The sequence below is a fragment of the Pongo pygmaeus genome, chromosome X, assembly GCF_028885625.2.
Source record: "Pongo pygmaeus isolate AG05252 chromosome X, NHGRI_mPonPyg2-v2.0_pri, whole genome shotgun sequence".
In the NCBI taxonomy this organism is placed as follows: domain Eukaryota; kingdom Metazoa; phylum Chordata; class Mammalia; order Primates; family Hominidae; genus Pongo; species Pongo pygmaeus.
In genome coordinates, this window is record NC_072396.2 from 75,934,362 (window position 1) to 75,950,982 (window position 16,621).

General features: G+C 45.5%; 1 protein-coding gene across 10 annotated transcripts in view; it reads left to right on the forward strand.

Annotated features, from left to right (window-relative positions):
- Positions 1–12,779, forward strand: part of LOC129025025 (doublesex- and mab-3-related transcription factor C1) — a 71,666-nt gene extending 58,887 nt beyond the window's left edge. For 4 of the 10 annotated variants that reach the window (XM_054472465.1, XM_054472467.1, XM_054472464.1 and 1 more), the window contains exons 2-7: positions 8,935–9,092; positions 9,392–9,450; positions 9,765–9,898; positions 10,862–10,922; positions 11,107–11,254; positions 12,240–12,779. In XM_054472465.1, coding sequence (XP_054328440.1) covers positions 9,029–9,092; positions 9,392–9,450; positions 9,765–9,898; positions 10,862–10,922; positions 11,107–11,254; positions 12,240–12,352 — 579 coding nt within the window. In that variant the 5' untranslated portion in view covers positions 8,935–9,028 and the 3' untranslated portion in view covers positions 12,353–12,779. The other 6 variants (XM_054472469.1, XM_054472463.1, XM_054472471.1 and 3 more) reach the window with 3 other exon arrangements.
- The last annotated feature ends 3,842 nt before the right edge of the window (positions 12,780–16,621 follow it).

Sequence of the window (16,621 nt, forward strand, 5' to 3'; positions counted from 1 at the left end):
TGGAAAGATGGTGTAGTTGTACATTTCCCTATTCTTCCCACTAAGTACAACTTAAAATTCTAGACACTATGTATAAAACAAACATAAGGCTGGAAGTGGAGAGAAGAAAGTAGACCAACTGGGGACCTCAGAACGACATGGTGGTGAGTTCCTTGGGTTTTGTTTTTGCCTGATATATCCCAAACTTGGAGCTGAAGAAACCAGCCACTGGGGAATGCCAAAATGCACAGGCAAAACGAAACAAAACGAAACAAAACAAGTGAAGAAACAAAGAAATAAACCTACAAAAGCCTGTTCTTCCTAGCCTAAGGGTCAGAAAAGAGGCAGCCAAACAAGGCAGAAAATATTTTTCACAATAACTGCTCTACTCCAGTCGAACACCTCAGAAAACTCTGTGGCCCCTTCCCCACTCATGCCAGCAAAGATCTAGTGGGGAGCGTAGACTGCCACATTCATTTCCATGGGCAGAGACGAGGGCCCCTTTGCGCTATCATCTCAGCAGGATTATGTGGAGATCTCCAACATATACCCCCACCAGGCCATAAGGAGACACCCCTCTTTGTCCCTGCTGGGATGATGTCAGGATTTTCACCACCACTCAGTGTTAAGGATGCCACTCAATCCATGGGCTAAAGAGAAAATCTTCCAGATGTAAATTAGGAGAGCCATTATGGAAAACAGTATGAAGGTTCCTCATAAAGTTAAAATAGAACTACCATATGACCTAGCCTTCCCACTTCTGGGACTATATTCAAAAGCTATGAAATCAGCGTGTCAAAGAGATATCTGCACTCCCATCTTCACCGCATCACTATTCACAATAGCCAGGATTTACAATGAGCCTAAGTGTTCACCAGCAGATTAACGAATAAAGAAAATGTGGTCTATATACACAATGGAATACTGTTCTGCCATATAAAAGAAGGAAATCATGGCGTTTCCAACAACACATGGCGTTTCCATGTGTGGAAGGTGAAAAAGTGGACCTTTGAGAGGTAGCGAGTGGAATGGTGGTTACCAGAGGCTGGAGTTTGGGGGAGTGGGGGAGATGTTGACCAAAGGGTACAAAATTTCAGCTAGACAGGAGGAATAATTTCAAAAGATCTATTCTACACCATGGTGACTATATTTAACAACAATATGCTGTATACTTGAAATTTGCTGAGAGTAGTTTTTAGGTATTCTCACCACACACAAAAAATGCTAAGTATGTGAGGTAATGCATATGATAATTACCTTGGTTTAGCCATTTCGCAGTGTATACTTATTATCAAAACATCATGTTGTACACCACAAATATATACAATTTTTATTGGCCAATTTAAATAAAAAGAATACTGAAGACTAAATCTTCCAGGACTTCAGAAAGTGAATTGAACTGAATGGAAATGATTATAAAACATGTCAACATCTGTGGTGCAAAGCTAAAGCATTGTTGAAAGGAAAATTTATGCCATTAAGTGCTTCCATTAGACCAATGGAAAATTATCAAAGCAGTAATCTATGATGTCACTACACTAAACTAGAAAAAGAGGAGCAAAAGAAGCAGAAGGAAGGAAATGTGAAAGATAGGTAAAATAATCAATGAAATGGAAACCCGAAAAATAATAGAGAAAATCAATAAATAAAAACCGAGGTCTTTAAGAAGACCAATAAAACATACAAAACTCAATAAAGACTGACAAAGTAAGCCTATGATGATTCACTGCCTTTGTGCATATTTACTGAATGACTTTAATAACTATAGTTATGAAACTTTTCATATAGTTGACTCTAGGAAGCTAAGCCCTTATGTTTTCAATATGAATCATACAATGGAAAGAAGAAATAAAAGAAACATCGGACTCTTGATTTAAATCACAACAAAATTTGATTTTTGAACTAACAGCCAGATCCCTGTCTTTCACCATAGAAACTAGTTTCTGCAATGTCTTTCACAATTAACTCAATTTCCTTTCTAAGAGGCAGACACGATACCCAAATAACTGCACTATGAGTTCAATTTTTCATGCTACGAGCGTGTCTTTGCAAATTGGAAAGTTCTTGGAGACAAAATTTCCCATGATTCATGTAATGCTAAAAGTAAGGTAGTTGAAATTTTTCAGACTTTGAATCAATTATTCTTCCATACTGTTAGAAAGGTCTTGTATTACATGGACATTTGAGTGGCGACTTAGGTGAAGGCCTTCTGCATTTTGTAAAATATTATATATGGTCTCATAATTTTCTATTATGCGTTATGTAACTGAGATAACAATACCTTTTTACGATGTCTCCACCAAAAATGTGTGTGTGTGTGTGTCTGTGTGTGTGTATTCTACAAGATCCAAGCCATTTTTTAGTTGACCAAATTAATAACCTCAGATCCTCTTAATAATTATCATAAACTGCCTTTTTTGCTATTGCTGACCAATTAATTCTAATTTCAGGCAACGAATTTTGTCAATCTGATTAGACTGTTAGAGGGAAAATTCTTATCAAATTCATCATGTATTTGCTTACATTTCTCTTAATATTGTCCAGTTTATTCTCTTTACGTTTCTTGCAACAAAACGAATAAACAGCTTGTGCTCTTTCTCTGCCACAGCAAATGCAACATCAACAACAACGAGGTGGGGGAGGGGGTGAGATGAGCTTTTTTACATCAAAATGCCCACCCATAAAAGCAGAAATGAATTACAGAATTAGAGAAATCACCGTTTTTTAACCAACAAAGTAACAATCAAATCAGGCAAGAGCCCTGAATGAATACTAAGGCCAAGAGGTAAAATTTTTGTTGGAGAGCAGAATATCCGCATGTCATCGAAATATCATGACAGACTACTTATTAATCACAAAGGGAGAGAAGTACCTTCCCAGTGCAGTACTCTGTCTGAAAAATACCTTAGTTAAGTGATAAAACTGATGAATACAAAGAGCATCACCGGTAACTAGAGAAACTGGCGTTAGGAGCCTCCAGATGTGACATAATGTGAACTGCTCATCACCTTCTTAAAATTCGTACCCAAAGTGTCAAACGTAAATATAAACAAGAGGCAAATATCAGGCCAGCCCGTATTGTGGGACACTTTACAAGACAGCAGGCCTCGGCTCTGGAAAAAATGTCATCGTCATGGAAGGTTTAAAAAATTGGTTGGGGTACTGTTTGCAATTAGAGGACACTAAAGAGACATGACAACTGTGTGCAGTGTACCTTGCTTGACTGGATTGTTGATCCCCCAAAAAGTCTTTCAAAAGGATATTATTGGGACATTTGGTGAAATTTAAATATGAACTGTATGTGAACTTGGATAATATTACCCCTTCATTGTTACATTTCTTCAATGTGATAATGGCACTGTGGTTTCATAGGAGTACATTCTAGTGTTTAGGAGGTGCATGCCGAAGTAACTGGGTGAAGTGTTTGGAACTGTTACGTGGTTAGGCAAGAAAAAATAATTACTGAGAGATAAAGCAATGAGATAATGTGAATCTAGGCATAAGATTGTTCACTGTGTTACCCCCTCAGCTTTGTGTATTTTCAAAATAAAACGTTGAGGAAAATAGATTCCTCATATTTAGAGTTATGCACTGAAATGTTTACAAGTCAAATAAGATACATTAAGATATCCACGTATGATTTTTGTACTTTTTTGATTTCTGATATTTGCTTGAAAATAATCTGGAGGAGGGGGAGAGGAGAGGATATGTATGAAATGTGATTGGCCATGAGTCGTTAATGGTTGCAGTTGGGAGACGGGTATTTGGAGGTTCCTTATGTTGTCCTCTCTTGTGCTGTCGTTCTCAAAATGTGGTCCCCTACCAGCAGTGTTAGCATCACCAGGGAACTTGTTTGATAAGCAAACTCGGCCGAGCGTGGTGGCTCACGCCTGTAATCCCAGCACTTTGGGAGGCCCAGGCGGGTGGATCACCTGACGTCAGGAGTTCGAGACCAGCCTGACCAACATGGAGAAACCCCGTCTCTACTGAAAATACAAAATTAACCGGGCATGGTGGTGAATGCCTGTAATCCCAGCTACTCGGGAGGCTGAGGCAGGAGAATGGCTTGAACCCAGGTGGCGGAGTTTGCGGTGAGCCGAGATCGCGCCATTGCACTGAAACCTGGGCAACAAGAGCGAAACTCCATAAAAAAAAAAAAAAGAAAGAAAGAAAGAAAAGAAAAACGAAAAGAAAAACAAAAAGAAAAGAAAAGAGAAAAAGCAAAGCAAAGCAAAGAAAAAAAGCAAAGCAAAGCAAAGCAAAGCAAACTCTGGGTCCCACCCCAGATCTTGTCGTCTGAGAATACAGATATGGAGCTCAGAAATCTTTGTTTTATCAAGCCCTCTGGGTGATTCTGATGCAAGCTAGTGTTTTAGGACCACTGCTCTAATGTACCATATACAAAAAAATTAATACACCATAGCTAAGTTACATTTACTACGGGAGAGGAAAGCTGGTTTGACATTAGCAAAGCTGTAACTGGAAGGGGACCCGAGAGAGGTTTGTGTGTTGCTCATATATTTTGTTGCCTGTTCTAGACACTAATTGCATGTGTATATTTAATTTTTGAAAACTCATTAAGAGGCCTGGCTTGGTGGCTCACACCTGTAATCCCAGCACTTTTGTCGGGCGGACTGCTTGGGCCCAGGAGTTCACGATAGCCCGGGCAACATGGAGAAACCCTGTCTCTACAAAATGTACGAAAATTAGCTGGGGATGGTCGTGTGCTTGTAGTCCCAGGTACTTGAGAGGCTGAGGCAGGAGGATTGCTTGAGCCCAGGAGGTGGAGGTTGCAGTGAGCCAAGATCACGACACTGCACTTCAGCAGCCTGGGTGACAGAGTGAGGGGCTGCTTTTTTGTTTCTTCTTTGTTTACAAATCAAATAAAGAAAGCAACCCAAGGAAGGAAGGAAGGAAGGAAGGAAGGAAGGAAGGAAGGGTGGGTGGGTGGGTGGGAGGGAGGGAGGGAGGAAGGAAGGAGAAAGAGAGAGAGAGAAAGGGAGAAAGAAAGGGTAAGAAAGAAATAAAGAAAGAAAAGAAAAAGAAAGAGATAGAAAACCGATTAAGATATACATTTATGATTTTTTAACCTTTTGGATTGTAAGTTAAACTTTGCTGAAGGTTTTGGAAAAAACCTGGAAGTTACCTAGGCTGGGTATTCTAGAGATAGTGGATTCTCCCATAACTGATCCATACATTCAGTGAAAATGCAGTCCAAATCTGTCACAACCGAGTTTTTGGGAAACTTGAAATTGCATGCTAATTTATGCAGAAGGACAAAAGGCCTAAGACATGCGGGGGTGGAGGTGGTGTGGTGTAGGGAGAGAGGAAGAAGAAAGGAAGGAAGGAAGGAAGGAGGAAAGGAAAGAACGGAAAGGAAAGGAAGGGAAGGGAAAGGAAAGCAAAGAAAAGGAAAGGAAAAGTTAAGGAAAACACAAGGAAACAATATTAATATGGAAATGCTGGCAGCATTCCTTTTAAAATCCGGAAGAACCCAAAGAAGCCCAATTTTGCTGTCGCTATTAGATCTTGTACTAAATTTCCTAGCCAGCACTGTTAAAAAACAAACAGCCAACCAACCAAAAAAACAAAAAATACAAACAAAAAAACCCCATAACTTCAATTCTATTTCTACTATGCATAAACTCACAGATAATCCCAGAACGCCTACTATAGAGTTTAGCATGTTGACAGACTTTAAGATCAAGTCACGTTTATAAAAGTTAAAGGGGTTTCTGTAAACTAGATCCAAATAGAAATTGTCCTTTTAAACAGACATCAAGGACAAGAACAGCAACAATCTACAGCATCTTGGAATAAATACAATAAATGATGTGCAAGATCTAAATAGACAAAAGATGAAACTAAAAACTGAACTGAAAGATTAAAACATTAAAGACCCACGTAAGTGGAGACATCCCAAGTTGGTGAACAGGGAGGCTGAGTATTCTACAGATAGTAGATGCTCCCCCTAACTGATCCATAGATTCAGTGAAAATGCAATCCAAAGCTGTTAGGACTGAGTCTGGGGAGACTTGACATTGCATACTAATTCATGCGGAAGGACAAAAAGGCAAAGAATGGCAAAGAATAGCAAAGATGTGTTTGGAGATGATGAACACCATGCAGGGACTTGCCCTAGCGGATGTCAAGATGTATTATGAAGTGAAAAAATTTAAGACAATTTAGTAGTGGTACAGGAATAGACACATTTATCTGTGGAACATAACAGGGAGTTCATAAACAGAGACACACAAATATGGACGAAAGTGTCTCCAAGCATTGTTCCCTGGGGGTTGCAAAGTCACCACTGATTGGGAATCCGCGGCATAGAAATATGGATCGATCTTTAATCACATGCTGAATTTTTAAAAGGTAAATTACAGAATACCAAGTACATGAGTTATAAATGCATGCACACAAAATATTTCACACCCAGAGGGAGACTAATCTGGGAAACAAGCCTTGGGGAGCATAAAGCTCAACGATCACTTCAGGATTTCTTGACTGACCTAGTTACAGGGAGCAGGAGAAGCTACCGGGAGGTGATGGGGGCGTGGCCTCAGAACGCGAGCGTCAAGAGATCTCGAGGTTCATTGGTCGCCAGCCACAGCGGCGGGAGGTCGAAGGCAGCGCGAGAGCTCATTGGCCTTTGTGGCAAGGGCGGGAAGGGAAGCAGAAGCTGGATGTTCCCTCAGACCGTCTGACTGGTTCTGACTTGCTGGAGGCTGAGGCAACCACAGGCTGACATCAGAATTAGGTCCTCGTTCTCCACACCTTTTATTTCCTCCCACCCTCCTGAGCCAGATTCCCAACCCCTTCCCCTCTCTGCTACCTCAGCAGGGAACCCCCATCTGCTCCTGATGTCCCATCGCGCCCTCAGCTCTCCCGGAACCCCTTTTGGGAGGACTCCTTGCTCCAGCTCCCTGAGCCCTGGCCTTTGGCCAATGAGGCAGGGCTCATGGGATTGCTTTTGATTCAGAGGTCCGGGAGGGAGTGGATGATTGGGCTTCCTGAGGAAGTGGTGCACTCCAGGGTGGTGGGACTGCGTGTGTGGGGTGGGGTGGGGGTGGGGGGAGATGGTGTGCTCAAGTACAATTATTGAAGTGTGGAGAGGATTATGGAAGATTTTGGGGAGGCTGTGGAGGGAATGTGTGGGTTTGCATGAAAGCAGAAAAGGTGTGTCAGTCCAAGAGAAACACTACTGCACTGAGGAGTTCCCTATTGGCTAGATCAGAACCTGACACTTCATAGGAGGCTCAACAGGTACCTGCTGAATGAAGAATCAAGGGAATCGGCCCGGCCCGGTGGCTCACGCCTGTAATCCCATCACCTTGGGAGGCCAAGGCAGGTGGATCAGCCTGGCCAACATGTGAAACCCCGTCTCTATTAAAAAATACAAAAAATGGCCGGGCGCGGTGGCTCACGCCTGTAATCCTAGCACTTTGGGAGGCCGAGGCGGGCGGATCACGAGGTCAGGAGATCGAGACCATCCTGGCTAACACGGTGAAACCCCGTCTCTACCAAAAATACAAAAATATTAGCCGGGCGTGATGGCCGGCGCCTGTAGTCCCAGCTACGCGGGAGGCTGAGGCAGGAGAATGGCGTGAACCCGGGAGGCGGAGCTTGCAGTGAGCCGAGATTGTGCCACTGCACTCCCGCCTGGGCGACAGAGCGAGACTCCGTCTAAAAAAAAAAAAATACAAAAAATTAGCCAGGCGTGGTGGCAGGCAACTGTAATCCCAGCTACTCGGGAGGATGAGGCGGGAGAATCACTTGAACCCGGGAGGCAGAGGTTGCAGTGAGCCGAGATCACACCATTGCACTCCAGCCTGGGTAACGAGAGTGAAACTCCGTCTCAAAAAAAAAAAAAAAAAAAAAGAATCAAGGGGATGCATGAAGGGATGAATGAAATTAGTAACTGAAAGAGGGCCAGGGATCCAGGAGAACAATACGATTTCATGGGATACAAGAGGGAAATCAGCTCAAAGGGGGAGCAAGGGAATAATTAAGTGTAAGGTGGAGTACAAGAAAAAAATCAGCATGAATCAGCGTGAAATGTGAGGGGAAAATTGAATATAGGGCATAGAAGAGACTGACAATGGAATTGAGTGCTGGTGGCACAAAATCCTGTGTGGGGAGTGAATGAATGCAGGAGGTTCGGAAGAGAATTGGTGAAGTGGATGCCAGGAATAATACTTGGGTTTGGCAGAGTGCAGGATGATACACAAGAAGTGGGTGTAGTAATGGTGGAAGAAGGCACGGGAGTGCATGTGCATGCCTGAAAGTGGGGTCTATGGTGAAGTGATGGTAAGCAAGGAGAATAAAGACTGCATTGAATGGGTATGGGATCCATTCCAAGAGTTTCTTGGGAAGGGGCTATGTGTGAGTGGGGCTTCTGGGAAGGAGGCAACATGAGCAAGGAGGTCGCAGTGAAGGTTGGTGAAAACCATGGGAGAAGAAGGGGAGGGAAGGCAATCTGATTCCAGCGGTGAGAAGGATGGAGAAGGAGCATTCAGCCACCTCAGATAGGGTTTTCCAAGGGCAGAGGAAGTACGTTGGGGGTAGGGAATCACGTGGCCATTCTGACCTCCGCTCCTGACCCTAGAAGCATGGATCCCATGTGTCTGAACCTCCATTTCCCTATGGATGTACTGAGGACAAATAAATACCTGCTGCCCCCTGCTGCCCCTCTGACTCTGAATGCACCACAGGGCGTCAGACTGGAGCCCCATGGGGGACTGAACTTGGCCCCAGAAGAGCTATAGGTTGCTGTGACCGCTGCCACAACCATGGTATCACTGCCCAAATCAGGGGCCACAAGCATTTCTGCCGCTTCCAGGCCTGCGAGTGTCACAGTTGTGCCCTCTTCTCATGAGTATGGTGTCTGAGATGCGGAGGGGCCAGACCTCCTCTAAATGGGACTAATCTTAGCCCTGCAATCCTTTACTTCAGAGAACACCTCAGGGTCTTGCCTGCTGTGAGTGCCTTGAGGAGGGAGCAGCGGGCACGATCAAAGAGACACCTGGCTCAAGGACCAATAAGGAGTATGGCTGCCCCTCCCAAAGCTCCCATCCGTGTCAGGAATTTGACCATCAGAGCAGGAGCCCTCAGTGAGTGTTTCTGGCAAGGGAGGGAGCCAGAGTTTGGGTGGAGGAAGCATGAGTAGTTCTGTCACCAGTCCTGTCACAGAATTGCAGTGCGACCTGGGGCAAGTTGCTCCCTGGACCTTAGTATGCCCAGGTGCAAAATGTCACCAATGTTATCTACCAAGTGTTTGTAGGAAGGAGAGAGCTGGGGGACAGGGCAATCGAAGAGCTCCATGGTGAGATGAGACCTGAGACTGGAGGGGGGGTGAAGTGGGGTGGGGTTGGGGGAAAGACTCACCAAAGCTGTTTCTGGTCTTTCACAGCTGGGAAGGAGAACAACATGCTGCAGCCCGAGACCCACATCTTCACAGCCCCCGAGGAGGTAAGGAGAGTCGGTGACCAGTCGGGCAGGCTCCCACCCAGCCACTGTCCAGACATCTTTCACCGTGTCCCAAGGACATGGGTTTCATCTCCAATCCTATCACCAGCTCACCATGTGACCTTGGGAAATATCACTTCTCCTCCCTGGGCCTCAGTTTCCCCAGTTGCAAAATGAAAGGCAAGACTGGCTGGTCTTCAAGGTCTTCGGAGCTCTGACATTCTAGGCTCCTATCCTCATCCTAAAACATGTCCACACCTCCTCTCTCCATGGCCGGCCTGGTGCCTGACTGCAACCTGTGCTCTCTGCCCCTGCAGGGGAGCTCCCAAGGGGCTCTGCTGCTTGGCCAGGCCCCAGAACCTTTGTCTCTGCCCTGTACTCCAGTGACCTTGGAGCAGCAACTGGTTTCTCCTTCTGGGGATCCCCACAGGGCCCCTGCCCTGCCCAGCATGTGAGTAGCGTGAGGACCATGGAGCAGGTTGTGTCTTGTGTGCCTAACCTTGTCCTTGATGCCATGGGAGATGGAGGAGGAAGAGGGGGAGGAGGAGGAGGAGGTGGAGGGGGAGGAGGAGCAGGAGGAGGAGGGGGAGGAGGAGCAGGAGGAGGAGGAGGAGGTGGAGGGGGAGGAGGAGCAGGAGGAGGAGGAGGAGGAGGAGGAGGGAGAGGAGGAGGAGGAGGGGGAGGGAGAGGAGGAGGAGGAGAAGGAGGAGGAGGGCAAGGCAGCATCTAATACTAACGGGCGAGGACAGGGCTCTCCTAGCTTTGCTATTTTCTATTTGTGAGACTTTGGACAAGTGACTTTATGTGTCTGAACCTCCATTTCCCTGTGGGTGTACTGAGGACAATATTCTATACCCATAGCATTGAAAAGAGAACTGGCACAAGGCCTGCCACATAGTAGGGCTTCAACAAATGGGGGTAGTTATGCCACATGAAACAGGTGGATGGGATAGAAGGTCCTGCTGAAAGGTGGGGTCCGTGCTGGCGAGGGCCACAGAGGCCCAGGGCAAAGCCCAGAGGCCATTAGAGAAAGCTTCCTGGAGACCCTTCAAGACCCATGGGGACTGGGCAATATGGAAGTGAGAACCAGCCCCTGAACAGGGACGGTAATCACATCTCTCCAAGTGTTTTGCAAATTAAAACACGGACACCTGTAATTTCCCATGATTTTCACCATCGCCCTGGGAGGAAAGAGCTGGTAGGAATAAGCGTCCCTGTCAGGAAAAAGAGGTATGGAAAAGAAACCTGGCCAAGCAGGAGAAGGGATTTGCCCCAGCCACAATGACTAATGGTCCAGCAGGCATTGGGATTCTCACATCCAGATATTGCAAAATCCTGCCCCTCTTTCTGTCTACTGGTAGTATGTGTCCGCCAGCGGCTTTAATCCCCTGGCCTCTCCTTTCCTTGTTTCTAGATGCTCAACTCTGATCCTCCAGCCCTGTGCCACCCTTGACCCTCTTCTACTGCAGCCACAGGTCCTGGGAAAGTAGTGGGGTCCAGAACCCTGGGAGGGGCGGAGTTTAGTGGATGGGAAGAGCAGAAGGCCTTGGTGGGGGTGGGGGAGGAGGTTGAGGGAACAGGGGGCTGAAGGGGCACTTGTCGTATTGGGAAGAGGTGTAGTTTCCCAGTGCCTATTCTCTCATGCACTTTCCTTTGCAGGTCCCCAAAGTCTCTGACCAGGCTTTGGTTTCTGCCCACTCAGAGTGGCAGCGGAAGCTAGAGGCCGCTGAGGCTCTGCTGACTCTGAGAAACTCTGCCCAGGCCCCTCCTGACTCCATCTCCCTGCACCAGCCTTGCAACCCACCAGGTAGCCTGCTCCCTGAAAGGAGAACACAGGGTGGGAATAGCTGGGGAATGGGGGTCTTTGTGGTAAGCAGGTTCTAACTGAAAAATCAGAGTCAGTAAGTTGAATCTCCTTGGGGCCAGGCACCCAAGCTCCTCAGTATGACTCCCGAGATGGTAGTTGAGGGCTATTTAGTGAATCTTCGGTTTATTGAGCTTTGTGCGCAACAGCAAGCGTTCAGTGCCCTGATGTCAAGAAAGAAGGAAGCTGAGGCCCTGAGAGTGGCAGGGACTTGCCCTCTCTGATATGCATGCAGCATATCAAGTGGAAGAACCGGCCCTCTTGACTTTCAGCCCAGGGTCTATGCTCAGCCGCCTGTGGCCTACTGTGGTCTGGGGAGGACATACAGAGGTGATAAAGGGCTTGGTCTGGAAGGAGGTCTGGTCTCTGCCTTCCGGGAGCTTCCAATCTAGATGTGGAGCCTGGATGCCCTTGCAAGCTGTGTTCTGTGGCCAAATTTTAACGATGTGCCCAGAGTGGAGGGGCTGGAGGAGCTCCGAGGGGGGATAAACAACTGGGGAGGCTGGGAGGGAAGGCTAGGCATTCCCAGATCCAAATGGTGAATGGAGCATGGTGTGTCAGTGAAGAAACACCCCTGGAGGGACTGCTGGAACAGAAAGGGATGAGGCTGGAGAGGATACCAATCACAGAGGTCTGACAGGTCAGGCTTAGGAGGCTGGACCTGCAACTGTGGGTAGTGAGGAGCCAGAGAACGTTTTCTGAGCTAGGGAGAACAATTTCAGAGACCCTGAGCTTGACAAAAAGAGTTGTGGTGGCTTTGATGGAAGGACTGGGGGAGGCAAGATGGGAGCTGGGGAAATCAGAGAGGAAGAGGTCTATGCAACAGTCCAGGTGACAAATCTTTGGTTGGGCGGGACGCACAAAAAGAGTAGATCTGGAAGGGGATGTGGATGTGACCTGGCTCTGGCCCCTTCCTTTCTGTCCACAGCTCCTGCTGGAGATAAAGGATTCCAGCCTCCCAGCCCCTCTCTCCGCCCCAGGCCAGCCAGCTCCATCTCGCTGCCTATTGGACATCTGGGATGCATCTCCCTCTTGAGCTAGGAACCCAGAGGAGGAGGCCTCAATAGAGCACTGCCTATTTGGTATCCAGTTTCTGAATGTGCAAAATGGTTAACGTCCAAAACGCTTAACATCTTTTTTTAAAGCCTTCAGGTGTTTTATAAGCTTTTTATTATATGGGGCAATTCCTTGGCTGAGGGTGGATATTCTTGTACCTCTATCCCTTACTCTTTTGGATGCTGGGGCCTTTTTCTGTCTCATAAAGACAGGATTGTGCAATCTAAGTTGATCAGTCTCTCAGTGGGGTTCTGTGTGAGTTCATATGCCAGAGTTTTTATTCGTCTTGTGATTGCTGACATACCTGTGCACTCATGTGTATACCCATGCATGTGGAAACATGAAGATGTTTTCACTTTGTGTCTAGGTTTATGTACGTGAGCAAATAATAAACCGTTGTTGTTATAAGGCACTGTGATATACGGGTCGTTTGTTACCACAGTATAACCCAGACTATCGCGACTCTAACCGATTTGTTCAATTCATGTTTCAAAGTGAGAATCACCTTATCCAATAACTGGGATTTCCTAACATGGCTAGATAAGAAAATGGTAGAGGAAAAAGAGTAGGGTATTTATTCATTGAGCAATTAAGTACCTACCCTCTGCCTGGCATAGACTGTTTCCAGTTGCCCAGAGGGCCATAAGTGGCAATGCCTGTAGGATCAAGCAGATCATGTAAATGAGTAGAGCAGGCCCGATGGGCTCTGGCCAAACTGACAGTGTATGCTCTGCGTAAGTGGGCAGCGGCTGCTTGGCTCCAGGCAATTGTTGCCATGCAGGGATAGCGACTCATGGTGGCCAAACTGACTGTTTTTTCAAGAGAAGATGGAATTCTAGATTTCTATATAAAATCACTCAACTTGTAAACGTTGGCTCGGGTTTCTTCTTTAAGCCCTATATCTGGGCCAAACCAAACTTCCATGAAGGACAGTTTTGGCCAATGGAAATGCCGGTTTTATTCTAGACCAATGTGAATTTTACAGTGGGGGAAACTGAGGCCAATCAGGACAGGAAGAATCAAACAGGAGAAATGAGTTAGACTCAGACCCTATTTTTGAAGGACCCATGAAATATGAGGAAGCATCACTACCTTTTATTTATTCTGTGCTCACCGCACTAAGCACATACAGCCTCACGGCAACTTTGCAAGCTAAGCATTATTATTGCCATTTTGCCTATGAGGAAACACACTCAAAGAATGAAAGTGACTTGCAGAAGTGGTTTGGGGGAAATTTTAAGCCAAAGATCAGCGAACACTCCCTTGTCTTTATCAGGCCCTAAATCAGCGAATAATTCGATTTTTTAATAAAGCATTGAATAAAAGGTTCAAAGCTCAAAGCAACAAACATCAGTCGGAGGGTTTTTCCAAAATAGTCCCTTTATTTCTTACTCAAGGTAACAATATGTAGTAATCGATCAGATCTTTCTTACCTGCACTGGTTTCCCAGTCCTCTGCTGATATTCTAAACAAATGAAGACCTGGAGACCCTCACCAGGCAGAAAGAAAGCTTAATTGGACATGCCTGGATATGGGCCCTTTTCCATGCTATTATCTCCCTCCTTTCTTCCCTCCCAGTACTTTACCCAAGACAATTGATTCGGATGACATCCAATTACAACTTGTCCTTTCTTTTTTGAGACCCCGAGAAGTCAGGATTCTTATATTCTTGATCTGATGGCAGAGAAACAAACGTGCAAAGTCACTCAGACTCGGAGCAAGACTAGACTGAAGTCCATCTCACACCTTCCTTCCTTCCCTGATTTGTTACTCGAACAAATGATCCCAAAGCCCCTCCTTTCCTAGTGATGGATGAACAAGTCCACATATTTCTGGAGGAATGAAGCGGTAGTACCTGGAAGAGGACTAAGATCCTGCTATGAAATCGTGTCCTAGGCACACCACAGTCCCACAGTTGACTTGGGTAAAAGAGGAGGCATATTTTGGTTAAAGGATGTGGCATGAGAAGAGGGAGGAAAAACAGAAATAAAGTGATGGGCATTGGGGGAAGGAGTGAGGCCCTTTTCCCTGTCCCCTTTTATTTTCCTGATGCCCCCCTCCCCCCATACACACACACACTTTTTCTAAAGTCTAATAATGGTGTATTTTTGGCATCTTAGGACATCTTTGTGAATGTTAAATATCAAACCTTTTTCGTGTACTTCCCTTAGCTGTGTACTACCCCTGTTCATAGATTTAAAACATTGCTGTGTAGAGCACTGTGAGTTATGTCTTGACTCGTGTATGTCACATAACAGCATTGGTTAGATCTGACCATACCCATCACATCAGAGCTTCTGTAGAGTGGATCAATTTCAACCATTAGTGTGCAGGTACAGGTTTAGCAACTGGCTCTCAGGGGAAAGGAAGGTTGGGGGAAATGCCCTGGGTTGTTGCATTTGCTGAATGCAAGATGTCAAAGTGATGTCAGTGAACGCAGAGTTGGGAAGAGATGTATTTTTACCATTCGGATACCATAAATGTAAATAACCACAAGAACACAGATAACAGTACAACGTAGAAAAATAATTAGGGATTGATATTTTTTAGCATGTATTATGTTTGTTTTCAATATAATTGATGTGATTGTTAGTTTATATAATGTAGTTTTTAATAATGGCTGTATTTAACAACTGGCTCACAAAATTCTTGAAAATCTTATGGTTGGCTCTTATGTTCTGGTAAGAGCCAGCTCCAGCACTCCGCCACTTTCAACCCTTGCCCAGAAAGACGGCTTTTCCAAAGTAGGTTCCACTAACACTGCAGGGCCATAAAGGGCTGCTACTGCTGGTTTCTGACCAAGGACAGCCTAAAATGTATGGGAAAGTATTATTTTTAAATTAAAAAATGGAAAGACCTGGGACAAATATTGAGCGGAAAAAACAGTCAAAACCATTTATGTGGGAATGTGCATTCTTGCTTGGAGGGGGCCAAAGTCGGGTAGAGGTGAGTGGTAGGGATCTCAGAATTAGCAAAACCCATCCATACAGGGTTATATCCAACAGATTTCTCTTTTCTTTTTTGTCAACAGATTTCTTAAAGGCTAAAGAAATGGGGGCAACCGGTGTTACCTGGCCGTTGGACCTGTATCTCTCTTTAGAGAGACTGACGTTCATTACACTCCCGCCTCCTGCTTAGATAAATGCTGCATAAGCTGTTAATACATAAACTTCTCCACCTTGCCTTTTTTAAAAACTTAAAAACATATCCTTGAGGCTACCTGATCGCCAAGCTGAGAACAGTGTTATTTCAGTGAATGGATGTACTGACCACACTATTATGCATCTCGTGAAGCATTTAAAGTCACACATATAAGAAAAATTTCTATAAATGCCACTTGTTCCCCACGTTGAGAACTGTGTTATTTCAGTGAGTAGATGTGTTAGCTACAATGTAATGCATGTACTGAACTGGTTAAAGACACATGAATAAACAAAGTCACTAAAAGTGAAAAAAGAGAAATCCTTGAGGCCGGCGTGGTGGCTCACGCCTGTAATCCCAACATTTTGGGAGGCCGAGGCAGGCGGATCACTTGAGGTCAGGAGTTTGAGACCAGTCTGGCCAACATGGTAAAACCCCGTCTCTACTAAAAAATACAAAAATTAGTCAGGCGTGGTAGTGGGCGCCTGTAATCCCAGCTACTCAGGAGGCTGAGGCAGGAGAATTGTCTGAACCCGGGAGGCAGAGGCCGCAGTGAACTAAGATCGTGTCACTGCTCTCCAGCCTGGGCGACAGAGTGAGACTCCACCTCAGAAAAAAAAAAAAAAAAAAAAAAAAAAGATATCCTTGAGATCACTCCACAGTCCTCCCTGGAGACATCCCTCACTCCTCACAACAGCTAGAGGGTACTCCATTGTGTGGACCTACCATAGTGTGGTCGACTGGTCTTCTATTGATGGACACTCTGGTTGTTTCTATTCTTGCTTTTATTTTATTTTATTTTTTCTTTTAGTAGAAACGGGGTTTCACCATGTTAGCCAGGCTGGTCTCGAACTCCTGACCTCAGGTGATCCACCTGCCTCGGCCTCCCAAAGTGCTGGGATTACAGGCGTGAGCCACCACACGTGGCTCTCGCTATTCTTTTAAATATGGCTGCAATGGATAGGCTCCTGACACAATCTTTAGCAATTTTTGTATCACTACATCTTTGGGATTGATCCCTAGATGTACCATTGCTGCTTAAAAGGTGAAAACACAAGGTATCTTGCTCATTACTGTCAAATACCTCTTCAAGAAGGATGGACCATTTGCCTT